Genomic DNA, 27,421 nt, shown 5'->3' with positions numbered 1-27,421 from the left:
AAAGGCTTTCTTGCACCTAGGGATCTCTACTGTAAAGGGATGAGACTTAGTAGCTTGTCGGGTTTGTCGGGGGTAGTTACGTCGGGGAGGCACAAGTGTTTATAAGTTAATAATACAAATACTACTACTAATAATGATGATAATAAGTGTAGCATGCATGGTCCGCCGTGAGTACACAGATAACAAGGCATAAAAAAAATGACTAAGTTCAGCATTTGCCCCCTCCGTCCATTTGGCCCCAAAAGTCTCCAGGGGACATTAAATCCTGGTGAAAATGAACAAACGGTGCAGTTTTAGGCTTTAATATATGTAAATCTGAGTTCTGCACCATGCAAAAAAGAAATAACTAAGTCCATCATGCCCCCCCCCCCAATTTAGCCCCAAAAGTCCCTAAGACCATAACATATTTAAATTTGAGTTCAGCACAATTCAAAACTGCTAAATAAATATACACAGAAAATTTTGGACAAATATGGTAAAATAGTCCCAAAAATGGAGGGTTTTTTTATTAGCCGTAAAAGAGACCCTGGGGCACACTCAAGAGTTATTGTGAAGTATAGATAAACAGAATTATATAGAAATCAGTTAGAACTTTTCAGAAAGTTTTATAAAAATCCAAGGCATCATGTTTTTTTAAGCACAAAAGTGTCAATTTTAGCCATTTTTACCCAAAAGGCACCTGGAGGAGGGGGGCAACTCGAGTTTTCCCGGAAAATCCATTCTGTTACTTTTTTTTACTAATATCATGTTTAATGTTTGTGCAAAATTTCGAAAAATTCTAAGGTGTAGTTATGAAGAAAAGTGCGAACAGACGAATGGGACGAACAGACAAGGGTGAATTTATAGGTCCACCCTCCTTGTTTAGTTTAATCAAGGCATTAAAAAATGTAAAAAAAAAAAAAAAAGAGGCCAGGCACGAACGCAGACCCCACAATTTTATTATACCATCCCTATTTAAGTTAAAACATACTTATCAAAGTATTATTATGTACATCTATATCAAAAACACTTGTAAACGTTTTTTTTTTAATTTTTAAATTTTTTATTTCCATACTTTGTGGACCAGGCGTGAATGCAGACCCCACAATTTTAATGAACCACCGTTCTGCCAGATCAAACCTACCCATTCCTGTGTCTCGATACATCTTCTATCATTATATGTAATCAATTTTTTAAAATAGTCAACCATATAGGAGCCTATTCGTGACCAGACAGACAGACACACATACACACACACACACACACAGCTTTATATTATATATATACTAGCATTTCAGCCCGGCGTTGCCCGGGTGTTTGGAGGTGTATGTTGAGCAAAAAAAAAAAACGTCAATTTTTTTAAAACTTTGACCCCTATTATGACCTCTTAAAATTTATAGTTTCGGGCTCAAATCACTTTATTAAGTTAGATCCAGGTTCAAGGAACCTATATCTAAAATTTCAAGTGTCTAGACCCAAAATTGTCGGAGGAGTTTGGTAGAGTTCTTAAAGGTCAAATTGTTGAAATTTGACCCCTTAACAGCCAAATTTCTGGCTGACACCCGTCACATCGATTTTCCCAAATCTCAGTACCCGGTATTTCAAATTTCGAGTCTATAGACTAAAAATTGACAGAGTTATTGCGTAGGGAAATGTACACAGACAGACAGACACAAAGACACACAGACAGACAGACAGACACGTTCACTTTTATAGATATATATATATATATATATATATAGAGAGAGAGAGAGACATAACTACATAGTTGATAGATCAAGTTCTGAAAGTCATTGAGATAATAATTGAGGAATTCAAGTAATACGATAAGTCTGATTATAATTAAATAAAAAAAAACAGAATTTTTTTTTCAGCACCGCAAAGATGAAATGCAGTTCGATTTTATTGTTGGGCAAAATAGCACTGATGCTGTATTTATCGTGAGGCAGATGCAAGAGAAATACCTTGATAAAAAGAAGAAATTGTATTTTGTTTTTGTGGATCTTAGATAAGAACAGATTACTTTTTAGCGCGTCGCAATGACCCAGGGTTCATTGGGTACCTGGATAATCGAAGAAATATAAGAGCATGTTATTCGCACGTAGTGAAGATACACGTAGCAACACTGCATGCATTACAACAAAATCAATAATAATCCTCTAAGATCAGTCAGATTTGAAGAGCCCCACTGTTAAGTTTTGAGACATTGTGTTGAACAAAGATGGCGGCGTAGTTCAGATCAATAACCAAGATGGCGGGCAAGAATTAAATGCAGTCCGTGATGTAGTAAACGGCGAACTGATTGAATCCAAAATTCGACAATTTTTATAATGATTTTGGGACGTTTTCATTGGTTGTTTAGCACAGCCGTTGGTTATAAAAATGATTGGCGAATCCATTCGTCTCATACCCCCATTAGAAGTCAAAAACGTTTTACATAAATTGGCAAAACAGAAGTGATGTCTCCGAATCTAGTAGACTAGACCGTCTATATTTATGCAGAAATATTGGCATTAATTTTACTCCGAAAAATATTCAATTTTCACACGTGCGAACGCAGTTACAAATCGAGGATAGCAGTCCTTTTTCCTTAGTTACAATCCACAGTTGTGTTACAGTAATTCTCGTTAACCCTATCAGACCTGAGCTACTGAGCCTAATTTGCCCCTGTGCCTGGCAAAATTGTGAAAAAAAGTTAAAGACGTTAGTAATTCTTTACCTTTCATCTACCGCCAGTATACAACCTTCGTGTGCCAGTCCGCCCAACAGGTGGAGTCCTCCTTGATGCACAGGCTCATTTGCATCGTCAGAATTATCATCACTTTCTCCTTCATCGATATATTCATCATCACTAGCGTTACTTGATTCAGAAACAAACTCCTAATCAAATTCGCCTTCGTCTGAATGAGAATTTGTCACTTTATCCAACACTTGTTGAGCCGTGAAACTCCTTGGTCTCGCTCTTTTACCTGTCAAAGTGCTTGGTTTGTCTTCATGGCTACTTTAGTCTACAAAACAACCCACAACTCTGCCAAAACAAAGGAAGCCATTTGCAGAATGTTAGGCTTTCTTTTTTTTTTTTTTTACAAAGGCATAACCAGTTATCAAGGCCCAGAGACAACTCGAGGATAAGCGCTAAGAGTGTACAGTAGTCAATTGGACAATATAGTAATCGTTAGTAATGGAAATTCGGTAAATTTGTTAACTTAAGTGGAACGGCTCATCAAGAACTTGTTTACGTTGGACTTGAAGACAACCATATTGTAGTCAGCTGGAAAGCAGGAAAACGGAAGACAATTCCACAGGCGTGTAATTCGTAAGAAAGAAACTTTGTTCATTGAATCTACATTTAGGTTTAGGCACAGATAAAGAGTGGGGGGAATTATTGATAGTGTGTTCAGCTAGACGAGTGTTTCTTGTGAAAGTTTGGCGAGGGGGGACCATAGACTGAAGCTCAGTCGAACACTTTCCATGAAAATAACGATACATCAGAGACAAACTCGCAACATCTCTTCTGTGAGATAGAGGTTGCAGGGAAGAGAAAAGGACATCTCCTACGAGGCCATGAAGTCTATTTTGAACTCTATCAAGGCAGGACAAATCCTTTCTAGCAGCTCCTGCCCAGATGTGGCAACAGTATTCCATCCTTGAATGTACCTGGCTCTTATATAGATAGAGAATTGCATCAGCAGTGAGATATTTACTGGATTGATAGAAGGATCCCACCATTTTTCCAGTGGCCTTGGCAACAGATTTGATGTACATGTTCCATTTAAAATCAGGAGTAATGGTCAGGCCCAGAAGCTTGTCAAAACATGAGGCCTCCGCAAGATGAGAACCATTTGTTTCAATTGATGTGCTAAATTGAGGCTAAGCAGTGATTGGGTAGCTATTTTTAGCTCCCTGACAACACAAAAACAACAACACGTGGTTGGAAAAATACCGGTTTAGCGGTAACTAGGTATATAGCATTTTTGGAAATTATCGGTAACTCGGTCTGGTAGGATTAAAACTCACGTCGTTATTAGCATGATTTATCAGCTTTACTGCTTTCTCTTTGCTGCCAAACACTTAACCCATTCTTCGTCATCATTCGTCCTTCTTATTGCAGCCACTCCTCTCATATGCAAATTATATTTTGAAACCACAATTACTTTGGTAACCTCAAAGCATAGTTAATTATGATTGGCCAATGGTTATTACTTTTAAAATGGGTCAAACGTATGTAGAAACTTGCAAGGGAAACTTTGACACAAACTTTTTTTAGATGAAAGAAATGCAAGTCAGCGACATGTCTTTACGACACGACACAATAGGTTCACTATTTCCTTTCCCTTTCCTGGTCGGATAGCAGTCCTTTGTTTTTAGTTACAATCTGCTGTCATGTTGCAGTAATTCTCGATAAACCACATGAGTCAGCCAGCTTGCTTTCAGAAGGGGTAAGCGGAGGAGATATTGTGTGCTTGTTAAGCACACCTTTCGTATCGCCACATGTTTATTCTTTGCTTTTCTTCCGCCTTTTTCCTTCCATCTGGATGCCTATGTATACATTTCATTCCGTGACGTCACACTCACGGCCTTAATACTGACGCGACATTAACTCAGCATGCGAGTTGTCAATATGTGTACGTATTTAAATGATGCAATTCTTTCACAAAAAAATACTCGACTAGCTACAACCACTATCAATCATTTTCCCCAGTCTCTACCTGTGTCTAATTCTAAACGCAAATTCCATGAACAAAGTTTCTTTCCTAGAACTTCCCGCATGTGGAACAGTGTTCCATTAGTCTGCTTCCCAGTCGATAACAATATGGTAGCCTTCAAGTTCAATGTAATCAAGTTCTTGTTGAGCTGTCCCCTTAAATAATCCAATCTTCACTGTTAATGATTACTAAACTGCCATCTTACATTCAGTAACCCATATCCTCGAGTGGCCTTTGGGCCTTGATCAATGGCGACTCCCTTGTAAAAGAAAAATAATCTGTGACTACGTTACACAAAAATTACACTGGAATTATTTGTAGGTTAAGAGAGGATAACCGGTACGCGTGTAAAAAATTTTAGACAATGACGATGGATGAGAACTCAAATGTGGAGAATGTATATGTTGATGGCGACCTGTGATACATTACCAGACACAAGTGGCCCTCGATACATGGCAAGACACAAGTGGCCCTCGATGCATGGCCAGACACAAGTAGCCCTCGATACATGTGGCCAGACACACTTAGCTTTCGATACATGGCTAGACACAAGTAGCCCTCAATACATGGCCAGACACAAGTAGCCCTCGATACACGGCCAGACACAAGTAGCCCTCGATACATGGCCAGACACACCCACCTCTCGATACATGGCCAGACACAAGTAGCCCTCGATACACGGCCAGACGCAAGTAGCCCTCGATACATGGCCAGACACACCCACCTCTCGATACATGGCCAGACACACCCACCTCTCGATACATGGCCAGACACAAGTAGCCCTCGATACACGGCCAGACACAAGTAGCCCTCGATACATGGCCAGACACACCCACCTCTCGATACATGGCCAGACACAAGTAGCCTTTGATACATGGCCAGACACAAGTAGCCCTCGGTACATGGCTAAACACAACTAGCCCTTGCCCTTCCTGCACAACTATCCCTCTGTACATATCCAGGTATGACTATCCTTCCATACACGGTCAAACACAACTACCCTTTCTAACAGAAAAAGTTTGACTGGAATCATAATTTTATCTTCTCATAACATGACGACGACACTTCTCAAAAATCCGACTCTCAGTTCATGTTATGAAGAAATTTTAAATATAAGACAACAGTCGAATTGTTTACAGTGGTGTTGGCATGCTTTGGAGAATTGTAAATGATGATGTATAAGCAATTCTTCAAAACATGGCTGATGCCATTCTTAAAAATGCGACTCTTGTCTCATATTGAAAACGTCTTCATAACATGATGATTCTAACTTTCAAATAGTCCGACTCTCAACATGGTCACATCAACTTTACTGTTCTCGCCGAAAACTGTGTGTAATATAAACGGAAATTCACAGCACTCCCACGATATTCACATTATTAGCATGATTGCTGAGGTTTGCTGTGTTCGATACCAAACTTTCGACCCATTCTTTGCCACCATTTCTCCTTCTTATTGCATCCACTTCTCTCATATTATTATATTTTGAAACCACAGTTACTTTGGTAACAGCAAAACATAGTTAATTCTGATTGGCTAATGTGTACATAATACTCAATTTCGATTGGCTACCAAAATCAGATTTCAACCAATCAAAAATTTGCCCTGAAAGTTATTTAAGTGATAATCCAAACAAAGTCAGCGATGTGAAACTCAATTTGCCATAAAAAAACCTCATCAGTCACAATGTGGTGTTATCAACTACAGTAGAACCCCGGTATATGGCATTAAAAATTAGTAACAATACAGTCCAGTATATAATACACATGTATATAATCAAATAACATTATAAATAACAACATAAGGTGGGGCAAATACCGTAACCAGGGTCCGGAAAAACATTGTATTCCACATTGTGACCTGAAAAAAATGTATCCTAGGGCCACCGTATCCCTGGGTTTTACTGTACTATTAAACGGTTTATATTATTTTAATTGGAATTCATTATTGAGATGAGTATTATTCTCATCTTTCTTAGTTGTTGTTTCACAACGTTTCAGTAATTGCAGTGAATGCAGTCAGGAGATTTTTTTTTTTTTTTTTTTTTTTTTACACAGTGATCACTTATCAAGGCCCGGAAGCCACTCAGGGATAAGGGTTATTGCAAGTACATTACGTTAGTGTGGAGATTTGATGAAGTGTTTACTTAAGGGGGTGGTTCATTAGGAATTTGTTAACATTGGACTTGAAGACATCCAAGTTGTAGTCTGGTGGGAAGCAGGCAGACGGAACAGAGTTCCACAGGCGTGCAGTTCTAAGAAAGAAGCTTTGTTCATGGAATCCGTGTTTTGATTTAGGCACAGATAAAGAGTGGGGGAAATTTTTCACAGTGGATTCAGCTAGACTGGTGTTTTTCGTGAAAGATTGGCGAGGGGGGGGACCAGAGATTGGAGTTCAGACGAGCACCTGCCATGGAAATAACAATAAAACAAGGATAGGCTCGCAACGTCTCTTCTGTGGGAGAGAGGGTGCAGGCTAGAGAAAAGGGCATCCCCCACTAAGCCACGAAGAAGATTCAGAGTCCTTATCCGCCGCGGTTACCACCTGACGAAGGCCAGAGGAATAGTTGGCCGAAACATCCTGAAACAACATCTAAGAAAGATGAGAATAATAGTCCGCAGTAAATAAATTAATATCAAACTGTTGTTAGAAAATTACTCATACCAGAGAGTATCCTCAAATTTGTTCGAAACCACAATTCACCCATGCATGGAGTATTGTTGCCATGTCTGGGCTAATGCATCTACCACTAGACTCTCCATCTTGGATAGGGCCAAAAAAAGGGTCTCCAATCCAGTCCTTTACTATCGACCATGTTCCAACCCTTATCCTATCGCTCTAATGTTGTATCCTTGTGCCTGTTTTACAAGTACTTTAATTGAATGTGCTCTGATGAATTCATCGTACTTGTGCCCCCTTGATGTACATACTCCTGACTAACCTGACAAGTAGCAAAGCCCCGCCTCTTCACTGTTAAGGTCTCTCCCTGTTTCTTGCTTCCCTGACTACTAACCTACAGAAGTTTAAATGTAATGCGAACAGACATCTTACTACTCAACTCCTCATAGTCCCCTTATTTAGATACAATCCCACATAGTAGCCTATTATATCCAAGTGGCAATATTCCTTGTTTGAGGTGAAAATAGTGTTTAAAAAAAAAAAAAAAGAAAAAATGCCTTGTTAGCTAAAGTAATTCTAGCCTTCAGCAAACAATACTTGAGACCCACAAAAACTCGTTCACAAAAAAAGGAATTCTCTTTCCAAGTAAAATCCACAAATCCAGTTTATAAACAATGAATAGAGATTTATTTTTCTTTGGAGATTAAAATGCTACTTGTTTTCTTCAGTTGAATGACAAACTTGCAAATCATTATCTGGAGACCAGAATAAAATACTCCACAAATGAAAACAGCCAATAAACACGATTATATACAAGTCTACAAGGTAAGCTGTTGCTTTCCAACACCAATATCTTCTGTTAGTCACTTTCTGCTTCCGTTTGGGTAGCAAATATCGTTCAGACTTGCAAAATGAGATTTTTGCCAGATCAAACCAAAATACGAGTCCAGTCAACACTAAGCTAAGAGCCATAAGAACCTACCTTGCCTAGAGAGTTCTTATTTACAATGCCTCCCTATGGGACAGAGTTAGACACCAGGGTCGTTTTTTAACGTGGAAAAAAAGGAACAAAAATTAAAAATTGTCTCAGTCGTGAAGGACTTCTCCTCCACTGATAGAGAACAAGAAATTGAAGTGCAGCATCTGAAGAACAGATACTACACTGTGATCTCGGCCCAAAGGCCAGATTCCGAAGACTTACATCAGCCCAACTACCCGCCAACTCTCAGAAAAAACCAACTGCTTGCGTCATACTCAGAGTGCTGGCTCTAGATACTTCCCTTTCTCGTTCTCATCTCATGGAATCTTTTCACCCCTGAGAAGAAATCTTAGATTGTGATCTTTGTTAGCGGTCACCATTCAACCACCCAGAAACTAACTATTCAAGATATCCACTGACATTTGAAAGGCATATCTGCAAATAATCTCCAATATTTCTTTTCCCAAATGCGTTACTCTCAGTCTGAACCCTATTTATTGAAATACTTATTTTATTTCAAACAAAAAACATTACTTGGGTGGCCAGATTCCAACTAGAGATATTTTCAATTCTTTGTGACCCCTCCCCTTCCACTCCTCCTCTTTTCTTTGGCCAGACATCACCTGCAACGCCTGCGATTCACATGCATCACTAGAACATGCAGCCCAGCGCACGTTTACAGTTGGTTGCAGCTATTAGTTGAAGGTTTTTCCCCTACACTAAAAACAGCAAGACTCAGCAGTCGCATACAAAATCAGGGATGGTTTAGAAATGACCAGAAGATGACGAATCCTGATGTTGGCTCCTGAATTTTCACCAGAGCAAACCTATAAAACAGATGTTAAACTAAATATGATGATGGAAGAATGGATCTGAGTGCTTGGGTTAGTAGATGTAGCACAGTTGAGGTAGCAGGGGTAAGTTGGCAGCAGCAGGCGAAGGAATACATGGGAAGATGTCAAAAGGATGTATTTGGGAGAAAGAAGAGTAAATGAAGACCTGGCCAGAGATAGGTTAATTTAGAAGTAAATTTTTAAAAGCTGTTCAACAAAATATGATGATGATTTTTTTTATTAGATGAGTCGGACTTTTGTAAACAGCTCACAAAGATCGTGCCTCAAGAATATCTGGTCTGCATGAAGTTCTCATTGGTTGCAGCATGGCAGATATCTACCATCAACATTGGCTGATTGTTTATATTACTTGTTTTAATCGACTACTGTTCTCATCTTGAGTGTTATTTATGCAACATTTTGGTCAGATTGGCCTTCGACCGTCTTCAGGAATGTTGGTTGTTGTCCGGAAAAGAAAAGAGAAAAGTTACTGGCTCTGTAGATATTTTCTGAGTTAGTCTCTATTTCATGGCTATATTTTCATATTTAATTAAAATATATTTATGACCAGGCTAATAAAAAAAAATTATGATTTGATTTGGACGTTTTTGAATTTTGGAGATGAGTAATCAGGGCTCTATGGCCAAACTTATCTTTAGTTGACGTTTGACAACAAAATATTTTCGTTTACTAGCCAAATAGAAAAGTTACTAGTCAAACCCACATGATTTTTAGAATATGACATCTTCGTTCGGTGACGAGTATGTACATAATAAAGATTTTTCTGTTTTTTTTTTTAATTAAGTGTAATTCTAAATATACAACAAATTTTATGTTGATACTTGAAGGTATAAACATTCTAATTTCAGATATTTTTTTAAACAGCCTTCGATAAAAGAAAAAAAAATATATTGTTCTATTAAACTTTTATTATTTTAATAATTGAACTTTGTTCATTTTATTAAAAAAAAAACAGTTGAAAAGATATTTTTTCACTCAGTAGTGAGCTTTGGAAGATTGTCAGTGAAAGAAATACAATCGCCAAAAGATTTTTTTTTTTTACATTTTTTTTTTATTCAATTTTCACCCCAAACAAGGCACAGTGCGACTTTGAAGCAGGGGACTACTATCAGGGACTTAATTAGCGGGGTCATTATGAAGGGAGATGAGTAGAAAGATGTTTGTTGACATTACACTTGAGCTTCTGCATATCGTTGCAGTTGGGAAAACAGAATCCTGGAAGGGAGTTCCAAAGACCCGCAGTTCTGGGGAAGAAACTATTGGAGTAAAAGGCTTTCTTGCACCTAGGGATCTCTACTGTAAAGGGATGAGACTTAGTAGCTTGTCGGGGGTAGTTACGTCGGGGAGGTACAAGTGTTTGCAGTTCGTCAGAGCATTCACCATTGAAGTATTTGTAGAACAGGCAGAGGGATGCAACATCTCGTCGATGGGACAGAGGCTGAAGCCTAGATGACAGTTCAGGACCTATCAGGTTGGCGACTCTCTTTTGAACCCTGTCAGGAGCGAGAGACAAGAAGCAGATGCACCAGCCCAGATGTGACAACAGTACTCCATACATGGGCGAATGGTTGCCTTATAGAGATATAGGATACTGTCAGGCGTAAGTAGTTTTCTAGCACGGTAGAGGGAGCCAACCTTCCTTGCAGCAGCCTTGGTAATGCTCTCAATGTATCTATTCCAGTTCATATTCCCTGTAAACGTTAGGCCGAGGAGTTTAAAAGAAGTACTTTCAGGTAATGTGTTCTTGGCCATTGCTATTGGTGGTAGAGAAGGTTTCTTGTAGTTATTGAAGGAAACAAGCTTAGTCTTAGCAGCATTGAATGTGACCAACCATTTTTGTCCCCATTCCACTACGGATTGGAGGTCATCCCCTCATATCTGTTATAGAGAGTGGTGTCATCGGCAAATATACCCATCTCTGAAACAATTTTATCAGGGAGGTCGTTTATGAATATCAGGAATAATAGAGGTCCAAGGATAGACTCCTGAGGTACTCCCGCATTTATGTCGTATTGTTTGGATGTACGACCGTCGAGGACAACTTTGATTTTTCTATTACTTAAGAAGGATTTAATTACATTATGAATTCTTCCAGTGATTCCATATGATTTAATTTTCCTTAGAAGACCATCGTGCCATACCCTGTCAAAAGCCTTAGATATATCAAGGGCCACTGCTCTACCCTCCCCTGTTTTATCCAATGAACGGTATATACGTTCAGAAACTACAGTTAAGATATCTGCTGTTGAACGGGCTTGCCTGAATCCATATTGTTTGTCAGTCAGGAGTTTAGCAGCTGTTAGGTGCTGGACTAGGGCTTGATTAACTAAGGACTCAAATATTTTGGCGAAAAGCGGGAGGAGGCTAATGGGGCGATAATTAAGTGGGTCAGTTCTTTCACCAGAATTCTTGAAGACTGGTACCACAGAGGCGGTTTTCCAGCAGTCGGGAAAACAAGATTCGTTAAGGTATTTATTGTAAAGTTTGGACAGAACTGGAGCAACCTCGGCAGAGCATTTTTTTAATAGCACAGCCGGGATGAGATCTGGTCCACACGCTTTTGAGGTGTCTAGGTTTTTTATAATAGCATGTACCTGAGAAGGGGTGATTTTCAAATCGTCTAGTGAGGCGTCTGTTCGCAGAGGAAAATCAGGGAGTGAGTGGTGTACCGAGTTCAGTGTGGAGTTTGAGGCAAACCGACTGGCAAGCAGATTAGCCTTGTCAGTTGCCGTGCAAGCAACCTCATGATCGTTTGATAGTGGGGGAATAGTTGACTGTCCATTATTTACTACGCTGTTGTAGATTTTCCAAAAATCCCGGGTTCCTAATTTCTGTGCTTCGATGCGTTTTCTGGTGGTTTCAGAGTAATCTGTCTTAGCTGTGTCTATCACTCTCTTACAATTATTTCTAGCTTCTATAAATTTCTGTTTATTTGAGCTGGACTTATGTCGGTTGAATCTGTGGAATGCATGCTGCCTTTGACAAATGGCAGCTGCACAAGCAGAAGTAAACCATTGGGGGGAGTGGGGCTTGCTATAGAATTTCCGTGCGGGAACATGTGCTTCAATAGCAGTTTTGAACCATTCGTGGTCTCATTTGCACACTGTTCCGCTGGAAGAGTAAAGATATTTTGCCATGGGGCATCTCTGATGAGCTCCCTGATGGCTTCCCAATCAGCCTTTTTGTAATACCTTGTTGTTTTGAGTAGTGGGTCTTCAGTTTTAGGGCGAGAATTTAGGCTGATTTCTACCATTATCACAGCGTGATCAGCATTCCCGAGTGGGCTGTGGGCATTTGTTGTACAGTCATTGGGAACCGTTGTCAGAAAGAGATCTAGAAGTGAGGCATGTTGATCTTGCTGGTCTGGGAAACGTGTCGGAAATGTAACCAACTGAGATAGGGAATGGGATATAGAGAAGCTATGTGTTGCGCTACCAGCTATGTCGTTTTCTAGTCGCCACTTTGAAAAATCACTTGTAAATGCGACTATTTCACTCGCAATATAGAGCCCTGTCTAATGACTTGTTCATAAATTCAATGCAAATCTGAAATATTTTGATGATTTTCGTATATTATATATTTATATTCATCTTAAAACCTTGTAAAATATTCTAAAAACTTGAAACATGGGGAATCTGTATATATATAAAAGGCAAAAGTGGGGCGCGCGTTTTTTTATGTCCGGCAAAGGTTTTTTCGGGGGAGGGGGTGTTCTCGAGAGGGTTATTATTTTTTACAACTTTTTATATACTCCCTTGATTATATCTACGATTTGCGAAGTGACTTTGTGTCTAGATTTATTTTGATCGACTTTTATAAAATTCACGCTATTCCATCCTCTCGCGTGTTTGTTGATCTTTTTCGTATAAATAAAGCGAAACTCACAGATGCAAAGCTGTCAGCGGCATTTCGTGCCGGGACGTCTTGAAAGCAATTAGCTTTGATCAATGTGGGGAAAGCCCTTCATATCAGACAATTGCTATTCATTTGAGAGTCCCCCTTTTTTGGGGGTGCTTGGTTTCCCCAACATTGTGGGGAAACAAATGAAACGGCGGAAAGCTTAACTGACCTTAAATCACCCGCAAATGCGACTGTTTCACTCGCAATGTAGAGCCCTGGTATTGGTTATTCATATTTGGATTACTGTTCTCATCTTAATCCACCTGAAGAAGGCCAAAACGTTGTGCGAATCACATTCAAGATGAGAGCAGTAGTCCGATAAATCCAAAGAATACGAATGATTTGATTTTGTTCTTTTTTTTCTCTGATTACCATTTTTTTTGTTTATTCGTAGGTTTCTTAGCATGGGGTCCATGACTTCAATTCCAGCCACTTTACAGTCAATGGCTGCACCAGTCCCCAAATCAAGTGAGCCAACTCCTTCATCTTATACTAAAGAACAGTTAGGGACAGTGGCGCCACCTAGTGAATGTCCAATGCATAATAAAATCGCTGCACAACCGGAGCTTCCAAATGATGCAATACACAAAGGATATTCAGCGCATCATCATAAAACCAATTTGTCATCTGAAAGTGTGAATGCGTCCATCCCAAGTGAGTGTCCGATGCACAAGAAAGATTCTGTACAATCGAAACCTGTCAGCATCCCGAGTGAATGCCCTATGCATCAAGCAGATACAACAACGAAAACTCCTGTGCCAGATGTGAATGCAAACACTCAGTACCCAAGTGAGTGTCCGATGCATCAGGGTAGTGCACCCTACACATCAGAATGCCCGTCGGCGGATAGCGAAAAGATAGACCCCACAAATATGGTAAGTTGTATATTTTTCTTTTTCTACGCTAACCCTAACCCTGACCTAAAATGCACCAAACATTGATGTTGTTTGGATTCATCGATGTAACTTCTGTCTTTCTTCAGGTGTATCTTGTCAAACTTGTGTTGGTTGGTCGGCACTAACCCTATTCAAGTTTAATTGACTTCCTCCAAAAGAGGAAGTTCCGTGAGAGCATGGATTCACAAGTGATCTCCAGTTGCATGTATATCTCCGTTAGGGAAGATGACGATGTTAGGATTTTTGCAACTCTTGCAGGGAGGTGTCGACGTCCTCCTACTGGAATTCCCAAATTAGTCACCCGTTTTAGTAATGAGCAGGCTGAATGTTGCTTAACTTCAGTGATCTGATAGGAACTTGTGTGTGTATGGCGTATATTGTCATTTTGAGAAAAGGAAAATTGTTGTCTTGTTTTTAAATTTGCAGAATATGACCGAGTTTTGCAAAGGGGAAGGAAACAAAACAAAACAATAAACAAACAACAAAACAATAAACAAACAACAAAACAAAACAATAAACAAACAACAAAACAATAAACAAACAACAAAACAAAACAAAACAAAACAAAACAATAAACAAACAACAAAACAATAAACAAACAACAAAACAAAACAAAACAATAAACAAACAACAAAACAATAAACAAACAACAAAACAAAACAAAACAATAAACAAACAACAAAACAATAAACAAACAGCAAAACAAAACAAAACAATAAACAAACAACAAAACAATAAACAAACAACAAAACAATAAACAAACAACAAAACAAAACAAAACAATAAACAATAAACAAACAACAAAACAAAACAAAACAATAAACAAACAACAAAACAATAAACAAACAACAAAACAAAACAAAACAATAAACAAACAACAAAACAATAAACAAACAACAAAACAAAACAATAACATCAATTTTATGCTTCTGAATTTTTGAGATGAGGATTGATTATACGTAATATTCGGATTCATCTTGAGTGTCATTTTCACAACGTTTTGTTCAGCGTAAGCTGTGACCTTTTGCAGTTGTCTCTTGTCAAACTCTGGAATGTTTCTGTTGAATACCTGAAGAAGGTCGGAGGTTACATCGACCGAAACGTTGTGAAAAACGACACTCAAAATGAGAACAATAGTCCGATGAATCCAAATAATACGACTAACCAATCCTCATCTCAAAAATTCAGAAACGTCTTAAAAAAATCATTTCGATGTAAAGACTAAAAAAATTTTTTTATTACAAGATATAAAAAAAAACATTTCAAAGTGAAGACTATTTTTTATGTAAACTTTTAAAATATATTTTTTATTATATAAAATGATTTGAAAAAAAACAAACAAAAACATTTCAAAGACTAAAAAAAAAAGAAATATTTTTATTATAACAGAGTTTATTAAAAATAAAACCATTCTGAAAAAGAAGCATTTCAAAGTAAAGACTATTTTTTTTATTTTAAAATTAAACTGCAATTACGACGGGCATTCCAAAAGTAAAGCCTCCTAATTTTTTAACTTAAAAAATAGAAGAACTACAAAGATGGGAGTGATACCATTAAAACGAGTGGCCTTTTGTGTGATCTAGAATTTATTTTTCTACATAGTCACCAACATTCTCAATACACTTTTGTCAGGAACTCAATGACACATCTCTATTTCTGATGCACGTCCACGACAGATGATCTCAAACCGTCACCATATGCAACAGATAGATGAAATTTTTTTCTAAGTCAAGAATGCGTAAGTTCAGTCATCATAACAGTACAATTTGCAATGCCCTCTGATCTATCTGGACAGATTAAAAAAAAAAAATAGGAGGTATTACTTTTGGAAAGTTCCTCATACAATAATATTAATCAGAAGGGATTTTCCTCGGTATACACCAGCAAGATTTCCGCTAAACAGAAAGCGGAAATCAAAGCGAAATAAATTTGTTTAACTCTATCGAACTTTTGGCCTTTTGGACAAGATCAAAGTGTAGTATCTGTTCCGGCAGATACTGCAAGCTATGACTAGCTATGACTAGCAAAGACCAGATGTGGGGGCAACCCCACATGCCTGACCTTTAACCAGCTCCCATTTCCCACCTCTCGGGAGCTGGTCCCCTTTTTCCCTTCCCCCTCCCTTCCCTCCTCACATTAAAAATTGGCCTTGTTCCTAATTTGCTCGGTGGGGGAGCAAATAAATACCATCTGTTCCGGCAGATACTGCAAGCTATGACTAGCAAAGACCAGATGTGGGGGCAACCCCACATGCCTGACCTTTAACCAGCTCCCATTTCCCACCTCTCGGGAGCTGGTCCCCTTTTTCCCTTCCCCCTCCCTTCACTCCTCACATTAAAAATTGGCCTTGTGCCTAATTTGCTCGGTGGGGGAGCAAATAAATACCATCTGTTCCGGCAGATACTGCAAGCAAAGACCATATGTGGGGGCGACTAGCAGTATCAGAATTTTTTGTGAAAATAGCGAATAATTCCACCCCATCTTTCCAAGCTTATAACTCCTCGAAAAATGCAATTCAAGCCCTAATGTTTTTTTTCAATTAAAGGAGCAAGGACCAAGATTTCATTAAAAAAAAAAAAAAACGTGTTTTTTTTTTAAAAAGGTTTTAAACTTCGGACTTTACAGGTAAAATTCGACGAGAACACGATGTCCGTTTTTTTTTAAATTTGAATATATTATGTATTGACCTTTTCTCTTCAATTTGTGAGTAAATAATTATGTACTTATCCGAGTCGAAATTAATTATTATTAGACATTTACAAAATTGGAGGCGTGAATTATTCGACCCCCTGTCTTTCCAAGCTTATAACTCCTCGAAAAATGTAATTCAAGCCCTAATTTTTTTTTCAATTAAAGGAGCAAGGACCAAGGTTCCATTAAAAAAAAAAAAAAGAAAAAAGAAAAAACAAATAACGTGGTTTAAAAAAAGGTTTTAAACTTCAAACTTTACAGGTAAAATTCTACAAGAACACGATGTCCGTTTTTTTTTAAATTTGAATATATTATGTATTGACCTTTTCTCTTCAATTTGTGAGTAAATAATTATGTACTTATCCGGGACTAAATTAAGTATTTTCTTTGTAATAGACACTTAGGGGGGGGGGGGAACCGTGAATAAAAAAAAAAAAACGTTTGTCTAAAATATTATATTCGGTTTATTGGAAAGAACATAAAATTTCACATTGACCCTGAAAATATCGTAAAAATAGAATCAATAGAAAAATTTTGATAGATTTTTAAAATTTAAAAATTTAAAAATATTGAGTTTAAAAATTGAAAAATATTGAGTTCGGAAAATTCATTACTGTTTAAAAAAAAAATAAAAATATTTTTATTACTTTTAAAACAACTGTAATAGTTTATTTTGGAAGTATAATCCATAAAGAAAATAAATAACCCACTTTTAACAGAGAAATTACGAGATTTTTATATTGTATTCGCAGTTTCGTGTTAGGGGTGTCAAAAATTCCTACAAAAATTCTGATAGTGCTAGGGGGCGACCCCACATATAAGACCTTGGTCAATGTAGGGGCAACCCTTCATACCAATTGTCACTATCCAGCTCCCCTACTCCCCGGGGGGTTGGTCTCCATTTCCCCTTCACTCCTCACATTAAAAATCGGCCTTGTGCCTAATTTGCTCAGTGGGGGAGCAAATAAATACCTTAAAGTGTAATATCTGTTCTTCAGATGCTGCACTTCAATTTCTTGTTCTCTGTCAGTGGAGGAGAAATCCTTCACGACTGAGACAATTTTTATTTTTGTTCCTTTTCTCCACATTAAAAAACGACGCTGGTGTCTAATTCTGTCCCGTGGGGAGGCATTGTAAATAGGAACTCTATCGAACTTCGTTCAGTCTTGATGCTTTTTTGTTTAAACAAAGTTATCTCCCTTTGTTCAAAATTGCTTAAAATATCAAGCCGTTAGAGTAGTCTCCCTTAGACGATGCAAGAGTTGCGTCCCCTTAGCGCACGATCACGTTGAAACATCACGTTGAAACATCAAGTTTTCATTATATATTTTTTTACAAAAGTATCACCACTTATCAAGGTTCAGAGGCCACTCAAGGATAAGGATTAATGAGAGTGCAGTGGTCAAAGGGAACACGTCGTAGTAGTGAAAATTTGGTAAATTTGTTAACTTAAGGGAACGGCTCATCAAGAATTTGTTCACGTTGAACTTGAAGACAACCATATTGTAGTCAGCTGGAAAGTAGGTAAATGGAAGAGAGTTTCACAGGTGTGCAGTTCTAAGAAAGAAACTTTGTTCATGGAATCAACGTTTAGGGTTAGGCACTGATAAAGAGTGGGAGAAATTATTGATAGTGTTTTCAGCTAGACGAGTGTTTTTTTGAAAGTCAGGACAGGGGGGACCATAGATCGGAACTCAGACGAGCACTTTCCATGAAAATAACGATAAAGCAGAGACAGGCTCGCAGCGTCTCTTCTGTGAGAAAGCGGTTTCAGGGAAGAGAAAGAAGCTTTGTTCATAGAGGACGGTGACATCCACACTGCAAAAATGTCAAAAGCGAATTGCGAGTAGTAGTGTAAGGTATTGATGCAAGGGAAATAACTCTCGTTGACTAATTTTTTTTTCTTCAAAACAACGAAAATTGAAAGACGCAAATCTACTTAATTTTTATGTCAATTTCAACAAAAAACAATGTTATCTGCTCAATTGTCATGTCGCAATTAGTAGCATATTACTATATTTTTACATAAAACTTGTACTTTTACGATTTCACGATCTATCGAGCACCATAATTTTTGGTGGAAATGTAACAAGATGAACTGCAGTTACGACCATTTACTTTAGTAAATGAGGGTTATGTCCCTTTTCCTTCATTTTTTCATCTCATAGTTTCTGACGATATTTTTTATTATATCAAAACACTAAAAAAAAAAAAAAAAAGCTGCGACAATTTTTTTTTAACATAACAAAGGTGACAACATTAATAATACAAAATGTAGTTTTTACGCGACTATTAAGAGAATTGTTTCTGTTTTCGTAACATAATTTATGACGCTAAAACCAACGATATTTTCATTAGATGGAAGCATTTAAGAAAAGAAGCTGCGGCAACTTTTTTCTACATTTTCTATGACTACTTTTTTTTAATTAAAAAGTAAATCTTAAAATTAAAAAAAAATAGTTAGTCTTTAACCTTAAAAAACACGAAAAATGAAATCTATAAGCATAAAAGCAAAAATGTATGTATGTATGTGTGTTCGCTTTTTCTGTGTGTCTACAAAAGGCTTTTTTCAGAGAAGCGGTCGCTCGCTTCACAACTTTTTAAAACTTTTTATATCACATATAAATCGTAATATCTCACAGTTAACAACGAAGCTCGCCTGTCTATTTAATTTGCTCGATTTCGACATCTTGGGGGGGGGGGGAAGCGTTCAGCAGTAAATGAAATCCCGCAGTCAAACTTGACCTCATTAACTCATTAAAATAGGCACCTGCTAAATCCAAGTAATCAAATAAATTCAAACGTGTTTCCGTTAGCATCTCGTGGTGGGGCAATGGTTAACGTTGCACGTTTTTTTTTTTTTTTTCACACCTTAATTTACAACTTTGCCTCAACAGTTCGGGTTCGATCCTCATACTTGTAATATTAATTACACCAACATCTAGTTTTTAACGTTACAAAAAGTGAAAATGCGACGATAGTTTTAGAGGAATTGTAATTTTTATTAAATGAAAACTGCAATTTATTATTTACTAGCAGGGGATACCCGATGTTGCCCGGGTGTTTTTGGGTGTGTATGGTCGTGCGGGGGTGGGGGGTGTTAATGAAAACCTAAGAATAAGCGAAGTAAAAAAAACAAAAAAACAAACATGAAAAAAAAAACAATGACTTAAATAACCCTGCTCAATATTAGAATTTAAAAAATCGAAAAAAAAAAAAAAGACCTCACACCACAATTCGAACCCAAAATGTTTAGATAATGAGGCCACGCTCTAAGCAACTGCGCTAAGATAACGTCGCCGAAATTGTCACTTTTTCAAATATTTAAAGTAAATCAGGTTACGACGTCCTATGACGCATGCGTAAAAGCGAACTCGTCATGAGAAGACGGTTTTTGCTGACCCCTCCCCCTGTAGAAAACTACTGATTTCAGGGTGAAGGAATTAATTTTTTTGGCCAATTTTTCGATATTTGTCGGGCGAAGGTTGGAAGTTTAAAATGATACCGATCTGGCGAAAATCCGTGACCCGTGTGGAAAGTTTTTTGTGAGACATTTTATAAACAAATTTGATTATTTATAAAATATTTTTATTATTTCTAAAAAAATTTGATTATTTATAAAATAATTTTTATTATTTATTCAAAAAAATTTGATTATTAAAAAAAAAATTTGATTATTTATAAAAAAAAATTTTATTATTAAAAAAAAAATTTTATTATTTATTCAAAAAAATTTGATTATTTATAAAAAAATTTGATTATTTATAAAAAGAATTTGATTATTTAAAAAAAAGATTTGATTATTTATAAAAAAATTTGATTATTTATAAAAATTTTTTATTATTTATAAAAAATTATTATTTATAGAAAAATTTTTATTTATGAAAAAAATTTTTATTATTTATTCAAAAAAAATTTTTTTTTATTATTTATTTAAAAAAAATATTACATATCTCTTTCAGACTTTTTTTCTTTATCAGACCAGTATAATTTTAGATTTTCTTTAAATATCTCATCTGAAAACGCACAATACTGTCTGCACCATTCTTTATATTCTAGTCTGACAATCAGTCAATATTATAACTTTTATGCGGTGTTATCATTGCGTTAAATTTCTTTGTAGTAATATTTTTAATGTCATCTAAAAAATTTTATTATTCATGTGAAATTTTTTATTTATGCAAAACATTTTATAATTTAAAATAATTATAATTTATTTAAAAATTTTATCATTTATTTAAAAAAATTATAATTCAATTAAAAAATTTTATAATGTATTAAAACATTGTAATATTTATTTAGAAAAATTTATGTAAAAAGTTTTATTTATACAAAAAAAAAATTGGTTATCTATTCCAAAATTTTTTTATTATTTATTAAAAATTTATTTATTTATTTAAAACCTTTTTTCTTCATCAGACCAGTATAACTTTAGATTTTCTTTAAATATCTCATCTACACCATTCTTTATATTCTAGTCCGCAAATCCGTCAATATTATAACTTTTATGCGGTGTTATCATTGCGTTAAATTTCTTTTTAATAATATTTTTAACTTAGTAACTATGATTAAAAAATTTTTTTTAACTTAGTAACTATGATTAAAAAAATTTTTGTAACTTAGTAACTATGATTAAAATTTTTTTTTAACTTGGTAACTTAATATTTTAAACTTAGTAACTTAATATTTCTAACTTAGTAACTTAATATTTCTAACTTAGTAACTTAATATTTCTAACTTAGTAACTTAATATTTTTAACTAAGTAACTTAATATTTTTAACTTAGTACGATTAAAAGAATTTGCATTTAACTAAATCAAGTTTTAATATATGTTTTTCCCCCCTTTCTGAAAGATGCCACCACCAAATCAACAACCGGCACCAGATCAACCATTTCTGCTTTCGGTTCATCGAGAAGTTTCTACCATTCCGAAAAGTGGCACAGAAGATGAAACTTGGGTCTATCCTTCACCACAGATGTTTTGGAATGCCATGTTACGTAAAGGTTCGTCATTTAAAAAAAAAAATTTGTTTTTTTATTTATATGTATTTTTTATTTTATATAATTTTATTTTTTATATATTTTTTTCTTTTTGATTTACTATCATTTTTTTATATATGATTTTTAAATTATATTTTATTTAATATTTTTTATGTATAATTTTCATTTTATATAATTTATTTTTATTTTTAAATATAATTTTTATTTCTATTTTTTATTTTATATAACTTTATTTTTTTACATAATTTTAATTTTATATTTTATATACTTTTATTTTATATATAATTTTTGTTTTTATTTTGTATAATTTTATTTTTATATATAATTTTTATATTATATTTTATTTAATATTTTTATGTATAATTTTCATTTTATATAATTTATTTAAATTTTTAAATAAAATTTTTCTATTTTTTATTTATATAACTTTATTTTTTTACATAATTTTATATTTTATATAATTTATTTTATATATAATTTTTGTTTTTATTTTATGTAATTTTATTTTATATATAATTTTTATATTATATTTTATTTAATATTTTTATGTATAATTTTCATTTTATATAATTTATTTAAATTTTTAAATAAAATTTTTCTATTTTTTATTTATATAACTTTATTTTTTTACATAATTTTATATTTTATATAATTTATTTTATATACAATTTTTGTTTTTATTTTATATAACTTTATTTTTATATATAATTTTTATTTTATATTTTATTTAATATTTTTATGTATAATATTCATTTTATATAATTTATTTAAATTTTTAAATAAAATTTTTCTATTTTTTATTTATATAACTGTATTTTTTTACATAATTTTATATTTTATATAATTTATTTTATATATAATTTTTGTTTTTATTTTATATAATTTTATTTTTATATATAATTTTTATATTATATTTTATTTAATATTTTTATGTATAATTTTCATTTTATATAATTTATTTTTATTTTTAAATATAATTTTTATTTCTATTTTTATTTTATATAACTTTATTTTTTTTACATAATTTTAATTTTATATTTCATATACTTTTATTTTATATATAATTTTTTTATTTTATATATTTTATTTTTATATATAATTTTTATTTTTACATAATTTTATTTTATATATAATTTTTATTTTTATTTTATATGATTTTATTTTATATATAATTTTTTATTTTTATTTTCTATAATTTAATTTTTTTTTTTACATAATTAGAAGCCAGATTTTTAGAGGTCACATTAATAAGAAGTTGTGCAGTGAGATGTTTGTTCACATCACATTTAAATTTCTACATGCTGTTATTGTTAGGGAAACGGGGGAACAGGGAGGAAATTTCAAAAGCTAAATTTAAATTCAAGTTTTACAGTTTCTTTTGTTTATTAAACTGCATAAGTATTGAAAAATATTTGAAACATTATAATTAAATATTGTTTTAATATTTCTAGAGCGCACAAGTAGATAATAAAAATAAAAATAAAAAAATAATTCCTTGTTGGAAGTCAGTTTGAACATACATGAATGTTTTGTTTATGAATTTTTTTGTGTGCGTCCTGGTACGCACAAAAATTCTCATATCATTGGCACTCGTCACCATTTCCATTGATGCGTACGTAAAAAGTGTTTAACCAATTTTCTTCAAATTTTAGAACAAAAGAAATTAATATATTGGCTAATAAATAACATTTGAACGAAGTTTCTATCTTTTTTTTTAATTTTTTTACATAGTCATCACCACTTATCAAGGCCAAGAGGCCACTCAAGGATAAGGGTTAAAGAGTTGTCTTAGCTTTGTACTACAAAGCCTCAACTTTTTTTTTTTTTTTTTTTTTTTTTACACAGTGATCACCACTTATCAAGGCCCGGAAGCCACTCAGGGATAAGGGTTATTGCAAGTACATGACGTTAGTGTGGAGATTTGATGAAGTGTTTACTTAAGGGGGCGGTTCATTAGGAATTTGTTAACATTGGACTTGAACACATCCAAGTTGTAGTCCGGTGGGAAGCAGGCAGACAGAACAGAGTTCCACAGGCGTGCAGTTCTAAGAAAGAAGCTTTGTTCATGGAATCCACGTTTTGATCTAGGCACAGATAAAGAGTGGGGGAAATTTTTGACAGTGGATTCAGCTAGACGGGTGTTTTTCGTGAAATGTTCTGACTTTCGACTGGAAAAATGCTTGTGTTTCATTCAAATTCCGTGGCAAAGACATTTCTCTTCCTTGATTGGCTAATAAAAAATATGAAAATTCATCAACTGGTAGAATTTCTATATCCGGTGTTTATGTAAACGGACCTTGACCACATAGTTACAAAAAAATCATCTACTGCTAGCAGGCATGCTATGTCAGCATGTTTTCGCTGTTAATAGTCAGATTTAAATAGCGATTTCTTGGAATATACAAATCACAACAAAAATATTAAAATTCCATTTTAAAGGAAAATTGTGAATACACTCATGTAATTGATTTGACAGTCAGTTTGTGACAATGACTTCCGGAAATAAATAAAAAATGAATTAAACAGACAAAGGAAAGCCTTGTTGAACAGTTGTACATGTTTCTTTTTATCTTCTCCCCTGAAGAAGAGATTCTACTCTCGAAAATTAGGGACACCAACACCTACCATCTTGTACGACACATTATGTTGGTAAATCAACGCAATATCATTGAAAATTATTGAAAATTTCTTCTAATATTGTCATTCTTTTATATGCTAACTTATGTCCAGGGTGTTTCCTACAAACCGCATTGACATAGCCTTCAAACACAACTCTTTTCACAGTTATACAAATTATATTTTGATAGACATAGGAGAAGTCTACTAAATAGAGAAGGTATATATTAGAGAAGAAAGACTATGACTGTTAGATTAAGTAGCAGTATGTGCCTTGTCCAGTGCTGAACGGTATGTTTTCTGGTATTGCTAATGGTAGTGGAAATCCATTTTCCTTGGCAATATCTTCTGTATAGTTGTTTCAAGTCATGTTACCTGTGAATGTTAGAAAGAGAAATTTCAATGATAAACTCTGAAGTAGAGTGCTATTATTCATGGCAACTGATTGGGGATCATTTTCCTTTATAAATTTAATGCAAAATGAGCATTCACTTTCTGTCCACATAGCAGTAAATAGAGACATGTAATTAATTATTTTTTTTTTGGCAATTTTATGGAGGGAACCTAGGAGCTTTGTCTAATCTGCATTTAATGTTACCATCCATTTATATCTGTGTTAGTGATCTTCCTTTAGTGTAGCCTCGTTTTCAAATATTCTAATAATATATAATCATTGGTGCATAATGGTGTAAGAAAAAACTCATTGTTACGATATGCAGTGATTCTTCATCGAAGACAGAAGTTAGCAAAACGTTACATAAAAAAGGAACAGTCAAAAGAAATAGGGCAAAAAAAAAAAAAAACCATTGTGTACCAAGAGTTGCTAGACTGAAGAAGTAAATAAAAGATTGTCTCTTACAATGTAATGTTATTATTTGTATTGAACTATGTAGCACAATATTGCTTTCTGAGTATTTATTAATTTATCTTATTTGGGTCAGTTTTATATGTAAAATATAATGGGCACTTTTCATAGAAATTTTAATAAACTCATATTTGTTGCGTGTGATTGATTTTTCTAAAAAATCAAATTTTTGTTCTCTCCAGAAAGATATAAGCTTTATCAGAACATATTTGTTGATTCAATATATTTCTCATTTCGTGGAATTTTCAATGGGTCCCGCTAGTTAAAAATTAATAATCAATATTATTAAGAAGAAATGACCCTTTCTTTGTCTACCGTAAAAATCATTGTCACTATCAGTTAAAATCTCTACTATTATAGAAAAGTCACTTTGTGTGTGTGTGTGAGTTCCTCATAGGTTCCAAAACGGCTGAGCTTATCTTTTGTAAATTTCACACAAAGGTAATTTATGTTTCTGGCAGTGTTCTTAGATATGTTTTGTGCAAAAATTAATCCGATAAGTATCGAAAATCCAAAACTAGTCTTTTTTCCTCTTATAGAAAAAAAATTTTTTTTACAGAGAAATATTTTACACAACACCAGCCAAGGTTACAACAGTGTGATGTAAAATATTCCTCTGTAAAAATTCTTCTTTTTTATCTATAAGAGGAGAAAGACTAGTTTTAAGATCATCAAACCCAAATATTAGCTGATGTGATATTGTAAACAGACAGAATTTGATGAACAACGTGATCATTTAAAAAAATTTTTTTGTGAATTAGTCCACCAGGCAAATTATTCATCGTAATATATAATATTCAATAGAGGATTGATTCTATGTTAGTACATGTTTTTTTTTTTTTTTTTTTTACTTATCAAGGCCCGGAGGCCACTCGGGGATAAGGGTTATTGTGTGTACAGTAATCAATGAGATAGTATTGTAGTAATCATTAGTATTGGAGATTTGATAGAGTGTCTTACTTAAGGGGGCGGTGTGTCAGGAATTTGTTTATGTTGGACTTGAAGACATCCAAGTTGTAGTCAGGTGGGAAACAGGCAAACAGAAGAGAGTTCCACAATCGTGCACTTCTAAGAAAGAAGCTCTGCTCATGGAATCTACGTTTGGATTTAGGCACAGATAAAGAGTGAGGAAAATTATTGACAGTAGTTTCAGCCAGACGGGTGTTTCTCATGAAAGATTGGCGAGGGAGGACGAGAGATTGGAGCTCAGATGAGCACTTGCCATAGAAATAACGATAAAACAAAGATAGGCTCGCAACGTCTCTTCTGTGGGAGAGAGGCTGCAGGGAAGAGAAAAGGGCATCCCCCACTAAGCTACGAAGTTTATTTTGTACTCTATCAAGGCAGGATAGACTGTTTTTAGCAGCTCCTGCCCAGATGTGGCAGTAGTATTCCATTCTTGGATGTACTTGGCTTTTATACATTTAGAGAATTGCATCAGTAGTGAGATATCTTCTGGAGTGGTAGAAGGATCCCACCATTTTCCCGACGTCCTTGGCAACAGACCTGATGTACGTGTTCCATTTCAGATCAGGAGTAAAGGTCAAACCCAGAAGCTTGTCAAAACATGGAGCCACCCCAAGACGTTAGTACATATGCAATCTGCAAAATTATAATATCCTGTTTAACTGCATTGTATGACCAGGCAACGCCGGGCTTCCAGCTAGTATTCTTTTAAATCAATTCATGTTGCCACTTCACTTCTAGTTGCCCCTCTGCATGTTAAGAATGGCTTTTCTAAATAAAATAATAATGTTTTTATGCTTCTGAATTTTTTTAGATAATATTCATCAATATTTATCAAATATAATATTTATAAGTATTTATCAAATATAATTTCATCAATATTTATTAAATATAATATTTATAAGTATTTATTAAATATAATTTCATCAATATTTATATTTTTATATTTGATAAATATTGATGAATATTATATTTGATAAATATTGATGAATATTATATTTGATAAATATTGATAAATATATTTGATAAATATTGATAAATATTGATGAATATTATATTTGATAAATATTATATTTGATAAATATTATATTTGATGAATATTATATTTGATAAATATTGATGAATATTATATTTGATAAATATTATATTTGATAAATATTGATGAATATTATATTTGATAAATATTATATTTGATAAATATTATATTTGATGAATATTATATTTGATGAATATTGATGAATATTATATTTGATAAATATTATATTTGATAAATATTATATTTGATAAATATTGATAAATATTGATGAATATTATATTTGATAAATATTATATTTGATAAATATTATAT

At 34.1% G+C, this 27,421-nt stretch overlaps 1 protein-coding gene across 2 annotated transcripts in view; it reads left to right on the top strand.

The window, feature by feature from the left end:
* The window catches only part of LOC145287768 (holocytochrome c-type synthase-like), a 215,368-nt gene that overhangs the window by 7,287 nt on the left and 180,660 nt on the right, over positions 1–27,421 (top strand). For both annotated transcript variants that reach the window (XM_080135590.1, XM_080135591.1), the window contains exons 2-3: positions 13,432–13,912; positions 21,479–21,629. In XM_080135590.1, the coding sequence (XP_079991716.1) occupies positions 13,442–13,912; positions 21,479–21,629 (622 nt within the window). In that variant the 5' untranslated portion in view covers positions 13,432–13,441. The remainder of the gene's footprint in view (positions 1–13,431; positions 13,913–21,478; positions 21,630–27,421) is intronic.

Source organism: Euprymna scolopes, chromosome 11 (assembly GCF_053919585.1).
Source record: "Euprymna scolopes isolate OS-2025 chromosome 11, ASM5391958v1, whole genome shotgun sequence".
Lineage (NCBI taxonomy): Eukaryota > Metazoa > Mollusca > Cephalopoda > Sepiida > Sepiolidae > Euprymna > Euprymna scolopes.
The sequence above is the reverse complement of the archived record's forward strand: the minus strand, read 5'-3'. Positions and strand labels throughout refer to the sequence as shown.